Source organism: Trichosurus vulpecula, chromosome 4, assembly GCF_011100635.1.
Source record: "Trichosurus vulpecula isolate mTriVul1 chromosome 4, mTriVul1.pri, whole genome shotgun sequence".
Lineage (NCBI taxonomy): Eukaryota > Metazoa > Chordata > Mammalia > Diprotodontia > Phalangeridae > Trichosurus > Trichosurus vulpecula.
Genome location: NC_050576.1, coordinates 117,861,938 through 117,886,619, shown reverse-complemented (window position 1 = coordinate 117,886,619; position 24,682 = coordinate 117,861,938). Strand labels below are relative to the sequence as shown.

The 24,682-nt window shown below is 38.1% G+C and overlaps 1 protein-coding gene across 1 annotated transcript in view; it reads left to right on the top strand.

Moving 5' to 3' along the window:
* The window catches only part of PTPN14 (protein tyrosine phosphatase non-receptor type 14), a 138,017-nt gene that overhangs the window by 67,918 nt on the left and 45,417 nt on the right, over nucleotides 1–24,682 (top strand). Inside the window, exons 6-11 of the mRNA XM_036753293.1 lie at nucleotides 1,327–1,414; nucleotides 8,585–8,673; nucleotides 16,005–16,092; nucleotides 16,982–17,064; nucleotides 20,200–20,257; nucleotides 23,699–23,777. Of these exons, the coding sequence (XP_036609188.1) occupies nucleotides 1,327–1,414; nucleotides 8,585–8,673; nucleotides 16,005–16,092; nucleotides 16,982–17,064; nucleotides 20,200–20,257; nucleotides 23,699–23,777 (485 nt within the window). The remainder of the gene's footprint in view (nucleotides 1–1,326; nucleotides 1,415–8,584; nucleotides 8,674–16,004; nucleotides 16,093–16,981; nucleotides 17,065–20,199; nucleotides 20,258–23,698; nucleotides 23,778–24,682) is intronic.

The following is a 24,682-nucleotide window of genomic DNA, read 5'->3' as shown; positions in this document are numbered from 1 at the left end:
AGATATGATGTGAGCACATGCTGCTGGAAAAATTGTGCCCATAAACTTTCTTGACACAGGGTTGCCCTAAATTTTCAATTTGTTTTAAAAAAAATCTGCAAAGCCCAGTAAAGCAAAGTGCTATAAAACAAGATATACCTGTATAGGGTTAGAATTAGGAGCAGGGTTGGAATTAGGAGTTGAGCTAAAATTAGGTTGTGAGGGTAGAAGGGGGCTCATGCAGCAGGTAATTGCCAGTTTGTATTTATACAAATTGCTCCCCTGATTGTCTCAGGGGCCAAGCTAGAATCTGGGCTGGCCTTCTGGGGCCTCTGCTATTGAAGGCTATGTTTAACATAGTCTTCAATAGAACAGATTCTTAAGGTCTGTACATCATACATACTCTTGCATTGTCATCATAAGAGACCAAGTTCAAGAATCTATTTCAGCCAGCGTGTGACTCAGTCCTGTGTTATTTACTCTTGGGGTTTTAAGTTTTGTTGGAGGTTGTACTTTTAATTGTTTTAACCTGGAATCATCATGCTACTGTAGCGTCCTTGATGGCCATTTGGCTGGAGAGAGTCAGGGGAAATCTTTATTCTATGGATTTGTTCCATGTGCTGCCAGTACTGGAAACTTCCTGACACTCCCTATCCATGAAATCTTGGGCGTATGGACTAAAAATATTGTTTTGAGTAGATATCACTAGATTTAGCCATATTACCAATAGTGACAAAGATCAAAGGGCTAGACTTGGAGGGAAATGGCGAGAATCTTTGAGTCAAGGAAGCATTAGAGAGCTTGATGTCACTGAGAGCTACTTGAAGCTCTTCTAGGCTATTGCAAAATAAACATCCTCCCCATCCCATGCCATCCCATCCCATCCCATCCTTCCCTTCTATTGTTAGAGGGCAAGTGTAAGTATTTCTAAACTTTCATCTTGATCCTTTGCATCCAAAAATAATGTTTTCATATTTTTAAGGTAGTGGAGAATTATCTGAAATATAGGAAATGGCTTGTGTTAGCCTTGAGCAGGCTACTTTATTCACAAGCTCATTTGGGATAATTTTTTAGTGTTCGCAGCACAGTGCTTTCCAAGAGATTTTATGTACCTCCCTTTACATTCTCTTGCTTAGTTAAAGTACACTCCAGGGAAGAGAGGGTCTTGGAATTATGGAAATGGGTGACCAAGTGGTGCATGATATTATTCCAACCTTGTGATGATTGCTACTCCCAAATCTAGCTATCTAAACAACAGTTACGGAACTTGGCATCATGAAGGTCAAATCTTCCACTTGCTTTGTCCTCCTTAACTGTTTCCTCCTTTTGATACTATTCTGGTTCTAGTGGAATCCTGCCAGCGGAAGCTGAACTCATGTATATCAATGAAGTGGAACGTTTGGATGGGTTTGGACAGGAAAGCTTCCCTGTTAAGGTAATGTACTTTGACTTTTCCTTTGCGTGGCTTTCTCAGAAAGGGTGCAGAAATTTCTAAACTTTAGAGGACAAAGACTATGCTGTCCTCTCTTGTACATTATCCATGGTCCTTTGCACAGTGCCTTGCCCGGGGTAGAAAATCAAATGTTCATTATTGAATGAATCAATGTTTATCTTTTGTGATAAATAAAATTTGAGTGTCCTGTGATTACTGTGGAATAATTTCTCTTTCCAATAAGTGAATACTTTTCATTTGTTCACTAATTCAGCAGATGTTTTTTGAGGACTATGTTCACAGAACCCTTCTAGATGCTGTGAGGATGCAAAAAGGTATAAGATCATGGTCTCTTTCCCCAGTGATCTTAAAATCCAATTTGGATGACCAGACATACAGATATCAAAAGTTAAATAAAAATCAAAAAGAAGGAAGTATCATGCATGCATTTTATCAACAATATTTTATGAAATATCTGTGTAGCGGGCATTGTACATAGTCTAGGAGAGAGATTATGAGGGCATTAACTGGACAGGGATGGAGGATAATTGTGTGAGTGGAGAGAAGGAAATAGATATGAGAGATGTTATGAATGTAAAATCGACAAGATTTCAAATTAATTGGATTGGGGGGGGGGTGGTTAAAGAGAAGGAAGAATCCAGGATGACTCTAAGGTTGTGAACCTGAGTGCCTGAAAGAATGATGGTACTTTCATTATTAAGAAGAAAATTAGGGAGAGAAGAGGGTTTATGGGTAAAGATAACAAATTTGAACATGTTGAATTTGAGATGCCTGTGAAACATCCAACTGAAAATATCTAATTGACATTTGGTGATATAGGACTGGAACTCAAGAGAGAGACTGGGGCTGGATATATAGGTCTGGAAGGCATATGCGTAAAGGTTCTCATTGAACATGTGAGTGATAATGAGGTCATCAAGAAAGAGGATGTAGAGGAAAGATGGCCTTGGTGTACACCCATGGTTAAGGGGAGGAAGATGGATGAAAATTCAGCAAAGGAAACTATGGAAGAGTAATCAGACAGATAGGAGGAAAATAAATCAAGGTCACTGTCATGAAAACTCAGAGAGGTGTGAATATATAGATGGAGAAGGTAGCTAATATACTGCAAAGGAATGAAGAAAAATAAGGACAGAGAAGAGTTCTTGGTGTAGTGGAAAGAATGCTGGACTTGAAATTTAAAAACTAGAAAAATATTGATGTGAAAAACCATGAGTCTTTGTTTCAGAATGAAGCTTGGGGCTATACAGCAACTTCCCAAAAGCAATCTAAACCCATTGTCCTCTTCTTCATTTCTGTGCCCAGTTCATTAGTCATCTTTAGTGTTATTTATTCCAAGATGCATGGTAAAACTCTATAAGCTATCTGTCTAACTGCATTTCATAGTCTGTACAATTGACATTCTTCATTGTACAGAGGAGATGTCATAAAAAGTATTATCAAAGAATGCCTGACTGAAAGGAAAAAGGAGCTGGCTTCATTATATAGCAACAATGGTAAGATGACCACCAGATAACCTCTCTTCTCCTTTGGTACCTGTGAGGTCAAGAGCTTTAGAGGATAACCCTTAACATGTTGAGCAGGCCTCCTATGAAGAATTTATGTGAGGACAGACAAGCGTTATGCAGGATGAATAGGCAGAGATGGATTGTGACCTGCATCATTAGAAAGGGGGATCATGGATTCATTGAAGCATAATGTGAAATAACATAAAACCCAAAGCAGCCCGAGATTTTCTAGCCACAAATTTACAAAATTTGTCTAAGTTTAAGGCAGCTTTCTAGGTATGTACAAAACATTTGTCAGCCTTTGCTGCCTATTAAATAGCTATATATTCATTTGAAAAATTAATGAATTAGTCATTGTTATTTATTTTCTGGGAAGACACATTGCTATGCAACCATGGCAAGGAAGTAGACAAATGGCTATTTCCCAAGTTAATATAAAGTATGTATAATTAAAAAATGGCCACATGGGACTTCTTGGCTGACATTTGTCTTCTTTTTCTCATCTTTTGGCTTATAACCACTGCTGAGTAGGTAAATGTGAATAAACCTTTTCTTTTATTCAATTCTGTGAACCTTTCTTTTTGTCTGCTGTTGTCACAGGGAAAGGCATCTCACATGATACAGAGAGACAAGAGGAAACTGTGCTTCTGAGCTCAGGGCCAAGTTTGGTATTTCTTTTCCACCATTCCCAACCTCCTTCCAGTAGAAAAAATGGAACTTCATCAGACACCTAAATACCACTGGCTCATTCCAATAATTTTAGACCTGACTGTAATTTCATCACAAGCATTTCACTTAGAACTGGCTTCATTGGATGGGCTATAAGTGGCCTGTTCCTCTTTGCACATGTGCAATTTGCTTTAATGTGAACTACCCATGTGCATTGGGGGGAGCCTAAGAGGGTGGCTATAGCTTGTGAAAATGGCTAAATGGTCCTTTTTCAGATTTGTTTAATTTTCTTTTGTGTCTCTGATGACTGCCCTTTGTAGGGCTGTAATCCATTTTCCCAGCAATAATGCCTTATGATGCCATCTGCAACCTACTTATATTTCAGCAGCCCACATACTGTTATGATATGCTGGGTCACTGAAAAATTAGAGGAAACTTTTCCACTCTTTCTGGAAAATTGACTTTCCAACTGCCAACTATTTTGCTTGTTTTAGACTGGGGGTGGAGAGCTAATGTTTCCCCTAAGTGCTGGTTTAAAAGTTTGGATTTTTCTCCCCATTCTGGACCTATTATTAAAAAAGTTAGTATTGAGATATTTTGGGTTTGGAGCCAGTATCAGGGAATAGAAACAGCCAAGACATTAAGATGGGCCTCCTTGTGAATATAAGCTGCATTATTAAGTTTATTTTAAATGGGAAAATCAATGAAGACCTCTGATGCCACCTCATTTTTGCAAGTAGAGAGATACTACAAATTTTTTGTGGTGTCACTGTGCTTTAGTAGAGCTTCTAATTACTCCTTTTCCTTTGTACCTTAGCTTTTTGTGACCTCAGAAGAAGCTTTCAGACTATAGCATTGTTGGAATCTCTGTGATGGTAGTGGAAGGGATGGCAGTGGAAGGGATGGTGAAGACAGACCCAAATTAAGTTAAAGAGCAGTCAGAGGAAAAATATATCCCACCCAACCCCCTCCAAAAAAAGTATTACTTTTCACAAGATGCTTCAGTTCCACTGCCCTGTTGTATTGACTCTTTGGGTAGCATAGGTCATTACTGACCTTATAAAGTAAATGGTTAGTAAATATCTTGAATTAGAAAAAAAACACCATATTTTCTAATTTTTCAGAAGATTAAACATATCATCATTTACTGTCCCATCTAGGCATATCTTCATCCCAACTATTTCAATAGTTGTAACTACTTTCCATACTGACTTAATGTTTGCTAAGGTTAAGAGTGGAGCCCTTTGTAAAATATGGCTTGTAGGCCTCAATTTTCCATGGAGAATGATGGTTTCAGATAAATTGATTAGAAAAATTAAAGGAGAATTGTCTGTAATTTCTCTCCATTGTTCTATAATTGTCAATTTATATCCCTATCATATAATATGAAGCGCCATGGTATAGTCAATAGAGGGCTAGCCTTGGCATTAGGAAGACCTTGGTTTAGTTGGGCCTCTCACATACACTAATCCTGTGATGAACATGAGCAAGTCTTTTCATCTAGTTTCTTAGTTACCCAGTGACCTTAGTGACTTGCTCATCTGCATTGGTAAAGGAATTGCCATCCTGGAACTTCTGTTAAGTGGGAGAAAGCATAGGTTCAGATCTGTATTGTCCTCCCAAAACTTACATACACATACATATACCCACATGTCAGAGAATGCAGCATATTAGAGTTATAAATGATCTAACTTTTTATTTTACAGAGCAAAAGCTGAGACCTTTAGATGATATGTTCTTTTTCCTTTCATGACCCTTTCTGTGACATCAGCCTGACTTATTCTTTACCTTCTCTGTACCCTATTTCTATATCTTTTTCTATACATTCTTCTATTTTGTAATCTACATTTAAATCTATACTTTTTCTTGAAACCTATTTTCTCTGCTCTTTCAGAAGCCTCTTCAAAAATACGCATTCCCTTGAACCATTTTCTGCATTTACTACCATAGTTAACTCCTCTATTCTAGTCATTATTAGATTTACTCTTGTTCAGATATGATTTTTAAAAAAAGATAATAGTCTCACCAAGTAAGGTACTTGAGTTCTGTAGTATATGTGTGTGTTTAACAAAAAGATCATATATTTGGACGTTCTGTACACAATGATAATTCTGATATCCCCCCATTTTTTTTGGCCTTGACACTTGGATCCATGAGTTCATCAGTGTCACTTCACCAATACCAATCATAATCTCTTTAAAATATCTTACCCTTTGTAATTCTGATCCATATCATACCACAAATCTTCCATTGAGGCACTCCTTCACATACTGGAGGCCTTCCTTTGGTTCCCGATGCATCTTGGGCCTACCAGTGCATTACTGGGCTGTCCATCAATCATCTAATTCTTTTTTTTCTTTTAAAAATTGTTTTTAATTAATAAAAATTGACTTTTCTCCTTCCTATTGACCCTGTCCTATTGAAAAAGAAAAGCAACCCCCTTGTAATAAATATGTATAGTCAAGCAAAACAAATTCCCACATTGGCTGTGTCAAAAAGAATATGTGGGTAGCATGCTTTGTCATGAGTGCTTTGCACAGCTTCCTCATCCCTGGTTTTGGGATTGTGGTTGGTTATTGATTAGCGGGCTTAAGCCTTTCAAAGTTGTTTGTCTTTAAAATGCGGTTGTATAAATTGTTATTTTGTTTCTACTCATCTCCTTCCTATCAGTTCATACAAGTCTTCTGAGGTTTCCCTGATCCCTTTCATAATTTCTTTCAATGCATTCCATCACATTCATTTACCAACCATAACATGTTCAGCCATTCTCCAGTTGAAGGGCAACTCCTTAGTTCTCAGTTCTTTATCACCACTAAAAGAGATGCTATAAATATTTTTGTACACATAGATCCCTTGCCTCTGTCTTTGTTCTTTTTGGAGCATAGACCTAGATGGTATCACTGGGTCAAAGGGTATGTTACAATTTAGAAAATTTCAGAGCATAGTTCTAAATCACTTACCAGAATGGCTTGATCAGTTCACAGCTCTACTAACAATTGAACCCTGTCCTTATTTTCCCATAGGCTCTTCAGCATTTTTCATTTTGATTTTTTTTTTGGTCAACTTTGCCAATCTAATGGTTGTGAGGTAGAATTTTGGAATTGTCTTAAATTTTTAATTTTTAGTCATCATTTTCATGATTCCTGATAAATGATTAGATTTTCCTTGAAAACTGAAAACTGTTTGTTCTTATCTTTTGACCATTTATCAACTAGGGATTCTTACTCTTGTAAATTTGAATCAGTTCCCTATATGTTATAAATGTTTACCAGTGAAATTCGCTACAGAGATTTTCCCCCATTTACTTGCTTCTTTTCTAATTTGAGCTAAATTAGGTTTTATTTATGTAAAAACTTTTTAAGTTCTGTATGCTCACAATGGTCCATTTCACCTTTTGTGATCCTCTCTATCCCTTCTTTGGTCATGAACTCTCATACCTTAGCCATAAATCTGACAGGAAATTTTTTTCTTGTTCTAATTTGTTGGTGACGTCACCTTTATGTCTAAGTCATTTGGAATTTGGTACGTGGTGTGGAATGCTGGTCTACCATCTCTTATTCCTGATGTGTAACTGGCTACCTGCTTATCTGCTCATATATGTCCTTGATGATGTTTTTCACAACAGCTTTGAAGCATAAGTTGTTGTTGGCAATATGTTATGTCCTTCTCGTACCCAACATTTACCTTTCCTTTGCCTTTTGGCAATGGAAAGTTTTGGTTATACCTTTGATTCTTCTGAGATTATAGTATTACATAGCTTGTATCCATAAAGTATCAGGGGAAGATGCCTTATAAGTGTTATGGCATATGTCGACAGGCATATCAGGTCATGTTTCATCTGCTGGTGATGCTTTAACACATACAAATATCTATAATCTTAATTGTACAAAATCTACTTTGTAAAAAGATTTGTCTGCATACAAATTAGAAATGCTAGCATTACTACTTGGAGTAGAACAATCCTAAACATGTAACCACTGGGAAATGTGATGATGGCTAACTGGGGAATACTTTTGATACAAAATACAGGTGCCCTAGAATCTCTCATATATATTCCTCTCCCAGATTACCTTGGGTCTGCTTTGTATATACTAATATATGTGTGTGCTGTCTCCCAAGTTACCTTTGAGGTTAGGGATTGTTTCATTTTTGTCTAGCTTGAGCAGTGAGCACAGTACTTGGCACGTAGTAGGCACTTGATAAATGCTTATTGACTGATGGAGAGAGAGGCGCAAGGAGCAAGGGGCATATACTACTAGTGATTCCTTTTCCACTAACCCCTAATATTTGATTGCAATGCCTGCTTTCTTTTGATTCTGTCTCATGTATGATCTTGTGGCATTATTAAATAACTGCTCAAATGTATCTTTAGCTTCAAGGACTCTTAAGTGGAGATAAGCAATATGCAAGGCTACCATTGCCTGGTCCAAAAGTAAATGCAAAGGAAAAGTAAAAAAGAAAGGGATTGGGGGAGGAAGGAGAAAGGGAAAGAGAAGAGGGAAGGACAGAAAGGAGTAGTTGCATATGGTGGAGGAAAAAAAGAGCACCAGCAACACTTAGCAGGTGGTGAATGCCTTTGTCTGGAAGGCATACAACAATAGATACAATCCTAGGAGCAGCGATGTGATGAAACTTTTTATTTTCTAGCATCCACTAAAAAAAATCCTCATTGCCATGATACCTGCCATCTACAAGCTATTTATTTCAGGAGCAAAATGGAGGAGTAGACAGATAGAAATTGAAAGTTGGCAGGGCCCTTCATGGCCACCAAGGCCAACTGTACATAACAAAAATTTTTTCTCCATCCTACCTGACCAATGGGCATCTAGCTTTTGGTCAAGATTTCCAGTGAGGGTGGACTTACTGACTCCCAGGAGACTGAAGTGTAGATACAAATCTGCATTGTATTTCAAGGAAACCAATATTCCCTTTTACCAAACATATCCTTTGTATTCTTTTTTATTCTCTCTCTCAGGATAATCATGGAAACAATGTGCACCTGGGCGTTTTCTTCATGGGAATTTTTGTGAGGAACAGAATTGGAAGGCAGCTATCAATACACAGGTAGGGCTTTTGTTCTTGTTTTGTGTTTCTGTTTCTTCTGATACTTAAAACAATGAAGTTAAAGGATCAGAGCTGCTCAGTAGGTAAATCTTTAATCTGTGGTTCAGGAAGATGAATTTCTTTCAGCATTGGTAAGGGAAACTCTTTGTACGATTCAGCAGTTATAGGGAAATTGACCTTCCCTTTTTCTGTGAGAGCACTGGGAAAAAGGGCTTCCTCCCCTTCCCCCGTGGATTCAGGGAGCTCATTTTTATACTCCACAGAGCTGAAAGGGGATAATTGGGTTGTGAGTCTGGATTGCAAGCACAGTGCCTTGTAGTTAGTAAGGGTTCATTCAGTGTCTGTTGAATTGGATTCAATTGGCTAATTGAGAGGAGGGGGATGATAATAATCACTCTTATTTATATAATTCCATAAGCTTCATAAAAGCTTTTTATGTATATTATGTATATTTATGTATATCATGTGTATTATCTCATTTGAACCTCACAAAAACCTTGTTCCTGAGACAATAGTTAGTAAGTGTCTAATAAGGGAGGTAGTGCATTGAGAACATGACCTCTCCAGTAAGAAAGGCCATGGTTCAAATCCTGCCTTGGATGCTTGTAAAGCTAGATAGCGTCTGAGGACCTTTCCAGCTTGAGATCTAGGATTCCTTGTGTGAGAATTCAAACCTGAGTCTTTCTGATTCCAAGGCTAACGCTCTATCCACTAATCACATTGTCCTCCCTAAACAATTTGATTATCAAAATGGAGACTACTCATTTTGTTTATTATTCATGAAGAATTTTTCCCCCTTTGCTTACCAATAAGAAAGCACTTGAGGTTCTAGTTTTGCTGTCATTAAGTTGTGTCCCACCCTCCATGACTCCATTTGAGATTTTCTTGGCAAAGATAATAGAGTGATTTGCCATTTCTTTCTTCAGCTCATTTTACAGATAAGGAAACTGAAGCAAACAGGGTTGGCACTTGCCCAGGGTCACATACCTACTAAGTGTCTGATGCTGGATTTGAATTCAGGTCTTCTTGACTTTAGGCTCAGCACACTGTCCACTGCACCATCTAATTGCCCTGAGATTATAGTTACATTAGCAGTATCTTTAACTCCTAAAGGTGATTGTAGTGGCTCTCAGGGGCCATTTCTGTACCAAAAGCAAGTGACTGATACCACTGACTAGTTTTTTAATGTCATAGATCTATAGGATGATAGAAATAGAATGGGCTGGGGCCTCAGATGCCATCTAGACCAACTTTCTTCCTTTTTTTTATTGTTCGTAATTATTCCTTTTTCCCATATGCATCGCTACAATTACCATAAGAAGAAAAGGGATAATTATGAGTAATTAGTACTGCAAAATTTAAGGACTGATTTTACAGTAAGTCTTTTCATAACTTATATATGTATAGAATAACCACAGGCAGATATCAGGTAACCTGGAGAAGTCTGCACCTAATCAAACAGCAAATCTGCGCCCAGAGATGAAAATAATTTTAATGCACCTCTTCACAATTATTTAGCCAACATGAGCTAAAATTATGTTTAATTTATGGACAAAGTAAGTCATGTCAGTGAGAATAAAGACATTGTTAGGTTGACTTAATATGGGGTCATTACCACTTAAAATTATGGAGGAGGGGTTAAGGAACTTGCCCATTGTCACAGTGATAGTGAGTGTCAAAGTGGGATTTGAATTGGAACAACATTTTCTGACTGCACTGTATTAAGTACCTTTCTCTAAGCTCTTTTTAGGATGAATTGTAGCACTGCTATAACACCCTTATTATGCTAATGAATAAAGAAATATTGTGGAGGTGGCCAGTGGTCACAGTTAACTACAGTTGCTTATTTGGAAGGGGTAGAGCTAAAACACCCCACTACCTCTTTTCCTGTTAGGTAATTATGTTTGAACCTCCTAGTGACCAGGGAATAGACTTTGGTAGCCATTTTCAAGGTCTGATTAAACCAGAACTGTCACCTAGCAATTACTGAGCATGGAAATGAGATGCATGAATAGAATCGGTATTGGTAAAGTGGAGAGAATGCTGGATTTAAGAATTTTGAAAGCTTGTTTTCGGGCCTTTGTGCATTTAGGCAACATATTTAGCATTCTGTGTCTGTTTCCTCAAACCTCTGAGATTAAAATTTTCATTCCCTTTAATCCCTGAGAATTTTTTTTGCTTTCTTAAAGACCAACCTTAACCCCAAATCACTCTGGCTTTCATTGATGGGCCAATAGTAGGTCCCTGGCCAAGCCCTACTTGGTCTTTGGGCCCTGATTGGCTCAGAATGAACATAAATATCAATTGTTTCTGCTTTGGCTAGAAACCCTAAGGGTCTTCACCTCCCAGATGGATTTTTTTTTTGACTAAGTAAAGAGGTCATTCTCTGCCTCATTTCTTACCTAGCCTTAATCACCGAATGAGTGTTGCCTCAGTCAAACTGAGACCAGTTAAAAACCTTAACTTAAAAAGGCCAAGGCCTCCCACTGCATCCAGGGCCATCTCCAGTTGTCCTGATCCATATCTTGCCACTGGACCCAGATAATTCTGGAGGAGAGAGTGAGGCTGGTGACTGTGCACCACACTCCCTCACTTAGATCCTACTCGCTTGCATGGCATGGCATCGCCTCCCTGATGTCACAGTCCTCTTTGAGAACAAAGGACAGACAATAACAAGCACGGCCACAAAACCTCGTCTCTCTACTCAGCCAACTCCAGTGGCTTCCTGTTGCCTCCGGGAGCCAATACAGACTGCCCTGTTTGGCATTCAAAGTCCTTCACAACCTGGCTCCCTCTGCCTCTCCAGTCTTCTTATACCTTACTCCCCAACACTTACTCTCCAATCCAGTGACACTAGCCTCCTGGCTATTCTGGGAATAAGACGCTCCATCTCTTGGCTCTAGGCATTTTCTCTAGCTGTCCTCCGTGCCTCGAATGCTCTCCTTTTTCCTCTCTGCCTCCTGGCTTTCTTTAAATCTCAACTAAAATCCTACTGTCTACAGGAAACTGTCCTCAACCCCTCTGAATTCTAGCACCTTCCCTCTCTTAATTATTTCCTATTTATCCTGGCTATAGCTTGCTCCGTATATATTTGTTTGCATGTTGTTTCCCCCATTATATTGTAGGCTCCTTGGAAGAGAAGGACTGTCTTTTTCTCTTTTTTGTATCCCCAACACTTAGCATAGTTCCCAGCACATAGTAGGTGCTTAATGAATGTTGATTGATTGATCTAAAATGGGGATAGGTTGCCTCAGCAATTTCATAGAGTAAAATAAGGATCAAATTAGATGCGTATAAAAGTGCTTTGAAGTACATAATGTTCTCTTCAAACAAGATGTGGTGCTGTTGTATGAGAGTGGTCTTTTAAGACTTCCCAATGCTGCTGATTGAAAATGTTTGATTGAAACCAGTATATCCTTTCCTGCAATTTTCTTCTTCTGTGCAGTTCCCCAGGTCTTTGCTGCAGCTGATCTCCTCTGTGTCTGTGGGTGGTACACTCTCATTGGTTTATTTGTTTCTTAATTTTTGTTGTCGGTTTCTTTCTTCTGTAATTTTTTTGCCTAATTTTTGCATATACCTTTGCATAGCAAACTAAATTTTCTTTTCTCCCTCTCCATATAAGCAACAATGTTGAGTTTAGTGAGTTGCATTTTGACAGCGTTACTGTACGACACAAATATCAGCAGTTTTGGGGTTGTGTAGTGTCTCCTCCTAGACTCCATTTAATATAAATAGTTTTAAGAAAATTTTGGGACATCTCTTGCTCTTGACATATTCAATGGGCATCCCCACTTGAAAATCATATTAGCAACACTTATGTTTGAGAGATAATCCCCTTTATAGCAGGAGTTCTCTAAACCATTTGCTAGGAAAAGTTTTTTTTTAATTTGCTTTAACTTAGGCCTCAATATCAAGTCAGGTCTGTGAAATATTCACATAGAATTTAGGATTGTGTGAAGGGACTTTGATTTTGTCTTTGTATACCCAGTCTGGCCACATTGTGGGCACTTAAATTCTTGTTCATCAATAGATTAAACTAGAAGAGAGAAGTGTGACTCAGCAAAAACTGGTTGTACTTTCAAACAGGCTGGGAGCCTTGCTTATGGCACCAGGCCACGTTCTCTTCTTTCCCTAAAATACCCTAGCACCCAGAGAGTGTTACACAGAGAAGAAGCTGTGGTTTGTGGCAGCTTACAGCCATCCCCCATCTCACTGAAAAAATGACTGGGTTGTGGGAAGAAGGGAGAGGTGGAAGGTGCTTCCCTTCTGGTCTACCAAGTCAGGCCACAATTGACTGGCTAGTGACCCACGCATCACAGGTTACTTATATTAAGAGAAAACTACCATTACTCACTTTGCCAACAGGTACTGTGATTTAAAGTAACCAAATCCATAGAACCACGTAGTACTGAATGATGAAATTTCAAGATATTGATGGCAAGGGGCAAGTCAAGCAGAGTGCCAAGCACTCTGCTAAATGCTGGAGGTGTGAAGAAAGGCAGTAACACACTTCCTGCTCCAAAGAGCTCACATTAAAATTGGGGAGACAAGTTGGTCTAGAACTATCAATCGGTAAGCATTTATTAAGCACCTGCTATGTATCAGGCACTGTGCTAAGTGCTGGGGATACAAAAAGAGGCAAAAAACAGTCCCTACCCTCAAGGAACTTACAATCAGTAGCATTTCCTCCCTTTCCTTCTTCAAACTTGGTTGAGCATCTTTTCTGTGCCTTACTTTAAACACTTTGTTTCATAAGATGTTCCATTTTATTTTGGCAGTCAGTCAGTCAATAGATGTTTATTAAGCATCTTCAGCCTTCCAGGTATTGTGAACTAATGAATGAATAAATTAATTAATGAATAAATAAATAAGTAAATGAAGGAATGAATAAATAAAGACAAATTGCTCTCAAGTTGCTCACAGTCTAATGGGAGAGAAAGCATGTGAACATCCATGGGCAGATTTGCCAGTCATCTTGACTTTTGCCTTGCCACTGCGTTCCAATGACTCTGGAAGACAGAGTGAGTCTGATGGCTTTGCATATAATTCTTCCTCACTTAGTGCAAGTCGAGACATCACCCCATGATGTCATTGGTCCTCTTCTAAAACAAAGGATCAAGAACAGTATGTAAGTTGGATAAATTGGAAATTATCAACAGAAAGAAGGCAGTAGAATTAAACGATTCCTGTAAAAAGTGGGATTTTAGCTGGGACAGAAGTTAGAGATAGGAAGGAGGAGAATTCCAGGCATGGAGGACAGCTAGTGAAAATGCCCCTAATGTGTTTATGTAACTCCTAGAAATGTGGTAGCTTATTAAATACTGACCAGGTACGATCTTTAGTAGACCTGACTGTATCTGGTGTGTGGGCTAACAAAAAATTAGTATGGATTCTCTTGCTTAGATACACACAGTGTAGAGTCATGATTGATTGATGTGTCCATCCATCATTAAAAAAGCAAGAACCTCCTAGAAGGTGGTTGAAAGGAATAAATAAACACAGAAGACTTTAGGAAAGATCTACTTTTTCACCCTAGGATGGTTAAAAACAAAGCACAAGAAATTCTATCTGTTTATGTGGCAGACTAAATTCTCATGCTGGTTAGAACTGGATAGCCATGGAGGGGAAGCAAAATAACATGGTGGAATGAGCACTGGCTGTAGAGTCAGTAGACTTGGGTTCAAATTATAGAGATAGCCAGGTGGTATAGTAGATAGAGCTCTGGGCCTAGAGTCAAGATGTACCTGAGTTCAAATCTAGGCTCAACTACTTACTAGCTGTATAACCCTGGGCAAGTCACGTAACCTTTGTCTCCTTCAATTTCTTCATTTGTAAACTGGGGTTGGTAATGGCATCTATATCCTAGGGTTGTTGTGGAGATAAAATGAGATAGTATTTATAAAGTTCTATTGAAATGCTAGTTATTCTTACTCTGCCTGTTCTCCATGTTACTTGTGTGATCATGGGCAAGGCACTGAACCCCATTGGGTCTCTGTTTCCTTATCTATAAAATGAGGGGTTAGACCAGATGGACTCTAAGATCCTTCCAGTTTTACATGTATTATCATTTCCGATTTTTTTTAAAGTTAATAACAGGAGTCATAAACTCCAGTAAACTGTTTTTTGGATATCACAGAACTAAGAATGTCTTGCTGTATGTAGTAAATGTATATTTACTTAGCATCCTAAAACTGGGATCTTTGAGATTGTGTAATCTAACTCTCTCATCTAATTTATACTTTCTGCTTTAAGAGAGCCACCATTTTGCTTAAAAAACCATTTGGCTTTCTTTGAAGAAAATATTTTTAAAAGTATTTTTGAGGGGAATGTAGCAGAAAGGAATCAGAGATTTGGTTTTCTTTTAATTTCTTTTTTAGTAGCATAAAATGTATTTCTTTAAAAATATCATAAAATTTAAATAAAATTTCAAAACAAAACAATAAATAAATAAACAAGAAAAGAAAAAAAAAATCAGTGCTTTTTCCTTTTGCATCACATTCACTTCCAAATATACTCCTCTCCTTCCTCTACCCAGCAAGCCTTCCCTTGATTTGTGATCGAGTTGCTACATTAGTGTCCAAACCCCGCCCTGCCCATGACTGCATTTTGTATTTTCTTGGCAAAGATATTAGAGTGGTTTGCCATTTCCTTCTCTAGCTCATTTTACAGATAAGGTAACTGAGGCAAACAGGGTTAAAGTGACTTGCCCAGGGTCATACAGCTAGTCTCTGAGGTCAGATTTGAACTCATGGGTCTTCATGATTGAAAGCCTAGTGCTCCAACCATGGTGCCACCTAGTTGCACCTCCTGATTACAAAGATTAAAAACAAAAAAAAACCTCAGCAAAAAAAAATCAATACATTGCCCAAATCTAACAGAAGGTGCAGCATGAACACCAATGCCTTTTCTACTGAAGTACGGTTTTTCTCATCTCTTCTCTGGGGCCAAGCTTGGCCGTTATATTAATTATACAGTGTTCAGTTTACAAATATGTTTTCTAAAACGAGACTACATATTGCTAGCCTAGTTGATGTAGTAGATAGAATGCTAGATTTGGAATCAGGAAGCCCTGAATTCATATCCTGTCTTATACACTTACTAGCTGTGTGACCTTGAGCAAATAGTTTAATTTCTTTCATGTCTCAGTTTCCTTATCTGCAAAGTCAGGACAATATTTTGCATTTACCTCTCAGATTTATGGTGAGTATTAAATGAGATAATGTTTGTAAAGGGCTTGGCAAACTTTAAGAACCATACAAATACTATTATTATTTTCCGATGCTACCTGGAAGCATCTCTGGTCAAACTCAGTGAATGTCTTTTTTGTTTAGGTGGAATGACATTGGTAATATCACACATAACAAGTCTACCATCCTACTGGAGCTAATCAACAAAGAAGAGACAGCCCTCTTTCACACGGTAAGCAGATCATACAATGCTGCTCTTTAAAGACAGACAGAATAGACTAAAACTTTTGCTTTTAGCAGAATAGAACTTCCTAGGGCATGCTCTGTTTTGTATCCTCATATCTTGCACCGTTGATGCCTAGCATCCTATGGTAGGTGCATAGTAAATCAAATTCAATTATCATTTGAATTGCAAACTCAATGGATTCTCTTGCCATGAACCAATAAGTGTGCATTCAGAAAAACAGTTTAGAAAGGGCAGGATGTACCTGCCTTCTTTCCACACCTTGTCCTGAAGCTTAGACTCAGTAGTCATGAAACCACTATCTATAACATTCCAGGTACTATAACTGACTTGTGAACTGCTGGTTAGAATTCCTGAAGTCTCCTTCTTTGTAATGGATCATGTTCTTTGCTGTGCCACATTCATTTGTACCCATCCTCCTCCAGTTACAGGCTTCATCAGGTCATCCCCTGGTTAGGTTACACCATATTTGCTTTCCCTAGCTGACCTGAGCTATGATGGATTTTTTTTTTTCATTGTGCCCCAGAGGCTAATCTGAAATAAGCAGGTGAACTGATCCTCCATGGAGTTCCTGGTTTAGGTCTTAGACTTTACCTACCTCACTTTTCTGCCTTAAATTTCATGATGGCTGGTGTTTGTCACTGTGTGTTTACATCCTTATTTTTGAAGCAATCCGATGGAAGCATGTGAGCCTAGTAGTATTTTATATGTAACAGTTCCTTCAGCAACCACTAGACTTCCCATGGTAGGATTTTTTGGTGAGGGGAGAGGAAGGGGATATGTTTATCATATGTAGTTTAGAAGGTAGTCATAGTGAAATGTATGTATAATCAAATGTTTATTTTTCCCCCCTCTGTCTTCTGTTTATTTTTTAAAGGACGATATTGAAAATGCCAAATACATTTCTCGGTTGTTTGCTACAAGACATAAGTTTTACAAGCAGAACAAAATCTGTACTGAGTAAGTAAATATGTGCCCTTGTCTCCCTTGAGGGTTTAGTTTAATTGGGCTTGTTTTTTTTGTTTTGTTTTGTTTTTAATGATCTCCCTCTATTACACATCCCTCTTTGCACTGTTCCCTCCTACCATCTCATCATACTTTGCCTGAAGTCAAAAGAGCAGGCCAACTCTAGGAAGTTAAGAACTTTCAGGGTCAATTCTTGTCCGATCTACATGAGATTATATGAGGGGAAGAAATTCATTTTATGAAGTTAACTGCTCACACCGTTCCATGTGTGTTAGCTTTCCTTTTACACCCTCTTGCTTTAGGCGTATGTCCTATAACTTCTTTCTCCAGCCTCCTCCACTCCCATCCCCACCCCATGCCACCCCCACCAACAAGTTTCCTGATTTTGGAATGGCTGAGTTGTTCAGAATTTCCTAGGGTGCCTCACAGTGTCAAGCATGGAGTATATTCAGAAGTGTGTTGTGAAGTCAGGAGCCAACTTGAAAGAAAAGAAGCTCCTGTCATCTTCATCACAGTTTCACTTTACACAGTTGGCTAGCCCCTGCGTGTGCCTCTGGGTCATGTCATCTGACTGAAAATGAGAGGCCTGGGTAATTAGAGGAACGCTTGCAAGACTCTAATAGATGGCACCAATCCATATTTTTAATTTTTTTTTCTTTTTGGAAATAAGGATGATAATGGAGAGTCTGATGAGGGAACTTCAGGATGACCTGACCTCAGGAACAGCATGCTGGGGGCTCATACCATCATTACCCTGACTATGGTTGTCTTAAAAAGAAGTTTGCCAGCGGGGAGCAGGCAGCAATTTGGGAGCCTAGAAATATGGGGCGTCTAATTTTGTATCCTAGAGCTTCACGAAAGTCAATGCAGAATGAGCAATTGCCTTCGTACTCCCCCAGTGGACACAATCAAGGGTCTGGAAAATGTTGGCCCCGAGCAATCCCTGCTGGGGAGTCTCTGTTGCTTTTGTAACTGTATCTTTAGGTCAGGGCAAAGTTTTTTTTCCCTCCACACATTAAAGGCCATTCATTTGTTTCATTCTAGCTATTACAAGTCACTGCCTTTGTGAAAGTTGGTCACCTTCGGGTGCTAGCTAACCAGGGATCATAGATATGCATGCATATCCTCACAAAATACATATGCACACATATGCATGTATATATATTGAAAATGTATGCATGTGCATATCGCACAGTCACATGCAAATATATGTATACACATATACCCACATAGATACTCATATACTCACATATATGTGTGGGAGCATGTATGCATGCTAGCATGTATTTGTTCTAATGTTTAGTGTATAATGAAGCTCACCAATGGAAATTGGAAGATCAGTAGATCAAAGAGAGGAAAATTAAGTGGGGGGAAGGGAATTTTATAGCTGTCATTTGAAACAAACACAGAACCTAGAGGACAGCCTTTGCCCAACCCCTGATCTCTCAGTATATGGTTATCTCTTTGAAACAGTTTCCATTTATATTTGCATCTGAACCTACACTCTTGTTTTAATTAATTCATTAGATTGCTCCTTGAATTTAATAAGAGCTCTGCCAATGACACCAGTGAGCTGATAGGAACCAAGAAAACCTTTTGTAAGCTGACTGTACTACCGTATTAACTCAGCCATTTTCCCAGACTTTGCCTTAAAGTGATGGTGTCACCATTTGTCTTTTTCTGTCACTTTTTCCTCAAATGGAAAGTTCAGTATAATTTACCATCAATTAAAAATTAATTAAAATTAAAATTGATTTAGCAGTTATTTTAAATTAATTTTTAAAATGATGAAAAGAAATTCTGATTTTCTTATCTACACATACATACCTCCATTTCTAAATTTAAAATTTAAGATCATTCATTTAGAACTGAAAGGGACCTGAGAGGTCATTTAGTCCAGTCCTCTCATTTTATAGATAAAGAAATGGAAGGCTAGAGAGGCTAAGTGACTTGTCCAAAGTCACACAGGTTGTAAGAGGCAGTGCTGAGATCTGAACCCAAGTCAATAACTGCAGATCCAGTTTGTTTAGTGGCAGTTAGGTGGGACAGAGGATAGAGTGCTAAACCCAGAGTTCAAATATAGACTCAGACAACTAGCTGTGTGACTGTAGGCAAGTTGCTTAAAAAAAAACTACAAACAAACAAAAAAAAACCAAACCCCTACCTGCCTCAGTTTCCCTATCTGTAAAATAAGGACAATAGCACCTGGGGTTGTTGTGAGGATAAAATGAAATATCATTGAGGATTTGTTTTATTTATAAGTTTATGAATTGTGTATTTGTAAAGAGCTATGCAAATCTGAAAGTACTATGTAAATGCTACCTCTAATAATTACCAATAACCATTATTTTTCTGTTGCGCCATTCTGCCTCATTGTTGTAGAGCTTGTTTCTTTAATAATTTCTCTTCTCTACCCCGTTACCTCAGTGTAGTATTTCCCCCTGTGTCTGGTTATTCTGGCCTCCTACCTTGGCTGCCTTAGTGTTTTTCAACCGGTGCTTCTCTTGACCCATAAGCCTTGCAACACATGAGACTTATCTTAGAGTTTAGCTTCATCATGCCTTTAAGTTTTCTGTCTGCCTACATAAGACTCCTAGGCCACTCTTCAGCCATCTACCCCATTGCCCAGCCCTGCACAAGGCCATTCCTCCAGCTACTCCGATATATTCAAAGCTGAGGTTTTGCTTACATGGCTAACTTTCTAAGCTGATTTGCAGACTTAGGTCTGACCTATTTGAAATTCCATCATTGTTTTGAACTTGCATCTAAGCTATCACTTAGGTCAGCATGAGACATTGCTTTTTTGTTTCTTGAGAACCATCTACTCCTCCTACCACCTTTTTATTTTTAAATGCAAGGTTATTGTGTTTTTCTCTGCTATGTTGGGCCATTTGGTGGAGAGGACAATCTGAGTATAGCAATATCAATGAGAAAAATTATTTCAGTATTATGTTTTTGTGCAATAATAAAGATTCTAAGTTATTTTCATCTATTTAAACTTAGACAAGGGAGTTGATGTTTATTTCAGAATTTCTTATTTCCATCTAAGTATTTTTTCACAAATGAGACTTGTTCTTCAAACCTGGTACCTAATATGAGACTGCATTCATCTTTCCATCTTTCATGCAGACAGTCAAGTTCTCCTCCGCCCATCAGACGACAGCCCACCTGGAGCCGGTCATCACTGGTATGTAGAACATTGTCATTGTCAAGTCAGCTCACTGATGGAGTTAAAAATTGAATTTGGTCTGGACCTCATTAGTGATGGTCTCATTAATATAGGGAGCTTCCACTGAAGAAACTCTGTCAGTTCAAATTAGCAACTATTTACACTTTCCATCAAAGCCAGCAGATGCTCAGTATATGGTGTGACGTGGTCTAGCCTTTCTTTATCTTTTCTTTTTCGAAGAAGACAATTGTCCATTTTGTCACAATTGCCAGAGATCCATATCTATCATTTCCTATTAGATCTAGATTAGTATTCTCTTCCTTCAAGTAATTCTACTAATCCCATTCCAACATGAATATCCTGTGTTCCTTCAGCACATATATATAGTTTATGCTGCATTTTGATTCTCTTAATTTACATTGGTTTGACTGTGTCCCCTCACTAAGTTCTACAAAAACTGGGAGTGATTTTTTTAATCTCCCTTCTCCTTACTTTAAGCCTTAGTATACAATTGAATAAATGTTTTTTAAATGAATTAAAGGATGATAGATGGCTAGTTGGAATAATAGGTATAAAACAGAATGATATGTTTCCCTATGGATAGAAGACTGGTTTCCAGACAAAAGTTTTATTGTGTTTTCCCCTAACCCCAAACTGCTTTATGCTCCTTTTACCTATACTTACCTTTTTCTATTTTTAAATATTCCCCTTGACACTAGGATAGAGGAATACCATTCTGATTGTAGCAGATACATCCTGCTCTATGTTGTATTTTATGAGACTACAGATTCTCACAAAAACCAAAACATCTAGCTACTATAGCTTTAGATCTGGCCATGCCAGTGTTTAATAGATAGAAAATACTAGAATACGGTGGTAGAATTTGTTTTAGATCTGCCATTTGATTTTCTTAGAATTTACAGTCTTGCTTGTTTTAGGTCAAGGTTGTATTTTTCATTGCCCTACCCCCATATATGGTTTACTGTAAATAAAATTTGATTTTTTTTCACAAACCGTACGTATTCATCAACACATCATTAGCAAAATAGTTTACTTAAGGGAAATACATTGTTAGAAACTTGTGTTCTTTTAGTGTTGCAAAAAAATATTTCTTATTTTAGTAATTACTTAGTGTCTAAATGAACAAATTGCTCTAATAGGCATTGTTTTAAATAATGCAGACATTATCCCGGCCCTTTACTGTTGTTCACTCATGTCCTACTCTTTATGACCCCATTTGGGGCTTTCTTGGCAAAAATATTAGAGTAGTTTGCCATTTCCTTCTCTAGCTCATTTTGCAGATGAGGAAACTGAGGCAAACAGAATGAAGTGACTTGCCCAGGGTCACACCACTTGTGTCTGGGGCCAGATTTGAATTCATGAAGATCAGTTTTCCTGACTCCAGGCCCAGCACTCTATCCACTGTGCCACCCAGCTGCCCTACCCTTTAGCAACTCAGAAACCTAGAGTATCAATTTAAACTTGTCACCTGGACTGCCATTAGATATACAATGTTGTACTGTTTTTTTTTTCTCTTTTTTAATGGTTTTTTTTGTTTGTTTGTTTGTTTTGGAGGGGGGAGGGCAGGGCAATTGGGGTTAAGTGACTTGCCCAAGGTCACACAGCTAGTGTGTCAAGTGTCTGAGGCTGGATTTGAACTCAGGTCTTCCTGACTTCAGGGCCAGTGCTCTACTCACCGTGCCACCTAGCTGCCCCGTACTGTTTTTTTTTTTTTTAATACTCTCTTTTGCTGTCGTTGTTTTCCTTTTTCCTTTCATTAAAATCTCAGCTTTTAAATCAGTGAGATCATTTCCCAACAAAAGTTCACGAAGCATAATGGGAGGCCAAGCAACTATTCTATCCCTTGATCTGATCATATATTTAGATTTATTTATAAAAAAGTTAAAGGCCTTCCTATTTGATCCTGATAACCTAAGCCTATAAGGAAACATGACTCACGACTTCCCCTTTCTCATGTCAGTTGATTTGTAACATTTCACTGATAGGAACAAAAGCAAGAACAATTTCATTTCCCTCTTGTGTCTGTTATCATTAAATAGTGTTGCTGATTTCTCACTTTAGGTCATAAGATCATTGGATTTAGAGCTGGGGTGGGGGGCTTAAGAGATCATCTAGCCCCAAACTTTTATTTTGCAGATGTTGAAACAACCTCCTAAAAAGATGAGATTCTTAAGTCAAGGTCACACAGCCAGAGCTGGGCTATGAATCTAGGTCCCCTAACTATAAAGCTACAATATTTCCACTATTCCATGGTATCCCTCGAACAGAGTGCTATGTAAGATGAAGGTGAGACCCATATAGATAAAGTAACTAGCTTAAAGCCACACATGTAGCGAGGAACAGACCCAAGATTCAAATTGAAGTCCTATCATTCAAATTCCTGGTCTTCCCACCTATGTTTTATACTCATTTTAGACCAGTACATATCCCTCCTCACTATTTGAAAACCAGACACATCACGTGCTCTACTCTCATAGAAACAAATTAAAAGTTGAACTGCTCTTTCTAAAGATGCAGAAAAATGCTTTTTGAGGTTTCAGTTCCCAAACCGACCAGTAGTACTGCTAACAAATTTTCTTTGCTGCTCTCATCTACTTCCTTTCCCAAAAGGACGTTTTATCAACTTCTATTCTTTATTCCTTTTCCTCTCTTTTCTGTTTTCCTTGCCTTTGCTTTCTTCTTTGTTTCTTCATTGAATGTTTGCCATCTCAGTGCTTTTGCTTTTTAAAAACAAAAGAAGCGAGGAAATGGTAGATGGTTCCTTTTATCGGCTCCAATGCCAGGCATGTATGGTAGGAGAAATGCCAGCATAAGATGGTGTCTCTTGATTTTGATTTTTTAGCTTTCCTAGTTGCTGCTGCTTTCTAAGGGCAATCACCATTTTAATAATGTCAGCAAAACTCTTGTTTAAAATATTTATGGAGAGTTATAAGGTTTTCTTTTTAGAACAAAAAGGAGCTTAGAGATCATTTAACCTAACACTTTAACTTTTCAGATGAAAAGGATAGGACTGCAAGGGTTGGAAATGGAAATAAATTTCTACATATATTTCTATATACACACACATACACACATATATACATACATACACACACACATACACATATATGCCTCATTACGGACTTTGAGTCCTTCACCTCTGTATCTGAAAGTCGCACCATCTACTATTGACCAAAGCTAGTAATACCTTTTATTAAACACACTTTTATTCTCTTTTTCCCAGTCGACTGAATAAGAGAGAAATGTGAGCTCTGATAACCAGCAGTAGGGTCAAAGGGTATGCAAAGGCAAAAAAAGGCAAACAGTAGTGGCCAAGGGCAAAATTCACTTATGAACCCTGGCTGATGGAGTGGACCAGGTATCTTTATTCTCTCTCCTAAAATAGATAATTTTCATTTGCTGAGACTTTTCCTGTGTTTTATATGTTCTTTGTTTCAGCCGAGACAACAGCCATATATCTTGCCTCCTATGCATGTCCAGTGTGGAGAACACTACACTGAAACTCACACTTCCCAAGGTATTTCTGGCTTATGATTTGTAGTTTAAAAGGAAGAAAAGAATACAAGAAATTATAGAATATAATAAGAAAAAAAGGTATAAATATATTTGTTTTAACTATGTCTAATTAAGTGGATGGATCAGGGGAAATTGTGTTACTTTCGAAAGAGTGCTGGATTTCGAGTATGAAGACTTGGATTCAAATCCTGGCTCTTGTACTTACCTCTGTGACTCTAGGAAAGTCACTTAACCCTCACTTTCCTCATCTATAGAATGAGAAGGTTGGATTAGATGGCTTCTGAAGTCTCTTCCATCTTGGAATCTAGGTTCATATGATCTGTGCTTTTATTAGCATGTGGGAACTTCCACTAAAGGAACTCTTCCTACCTCTGCTGATTACAAGTCCTTTGTGAATTATTAGATAAGTCGTAGTCCTAGCATCTTAGTCACATAAGCAATAACTGAGTTTCTGAGAGTCTATTCAGCTTGTCATTGTCAGAGGTGGAATTTGTACCCAGGTCTTCCTGATGTCAAGAGGCACATTCTGTCCTCCATGCCATATTTCCTATATTATAAAGGCTCAGTCTATATTATTCAGGATTGTAGGAGTTCGTACATTCACAAAGATAGATTTGAATAGGACTTTGGAGATCGACTAATCCAATCCCCTTACTTTATAGATGAGTAAGGAAGGTGAGATCTAGAGCTTTCCTAGGATTACACAGATAGTAAATACCAGAGTTTTTGATTTGTGAAACAGACAGTATTTTGGTCCCCTCTTAAATGATGTTCAACAACATACTCAAGGCATTATTCCCCTCTCTCCTTCTCTCTACTCCCCCCACCCCTTTATGTGTGTATATGTGTTGTGTGTGTATGCACACACATATACACATACTTACACCCCCAATGATAGATATAGCT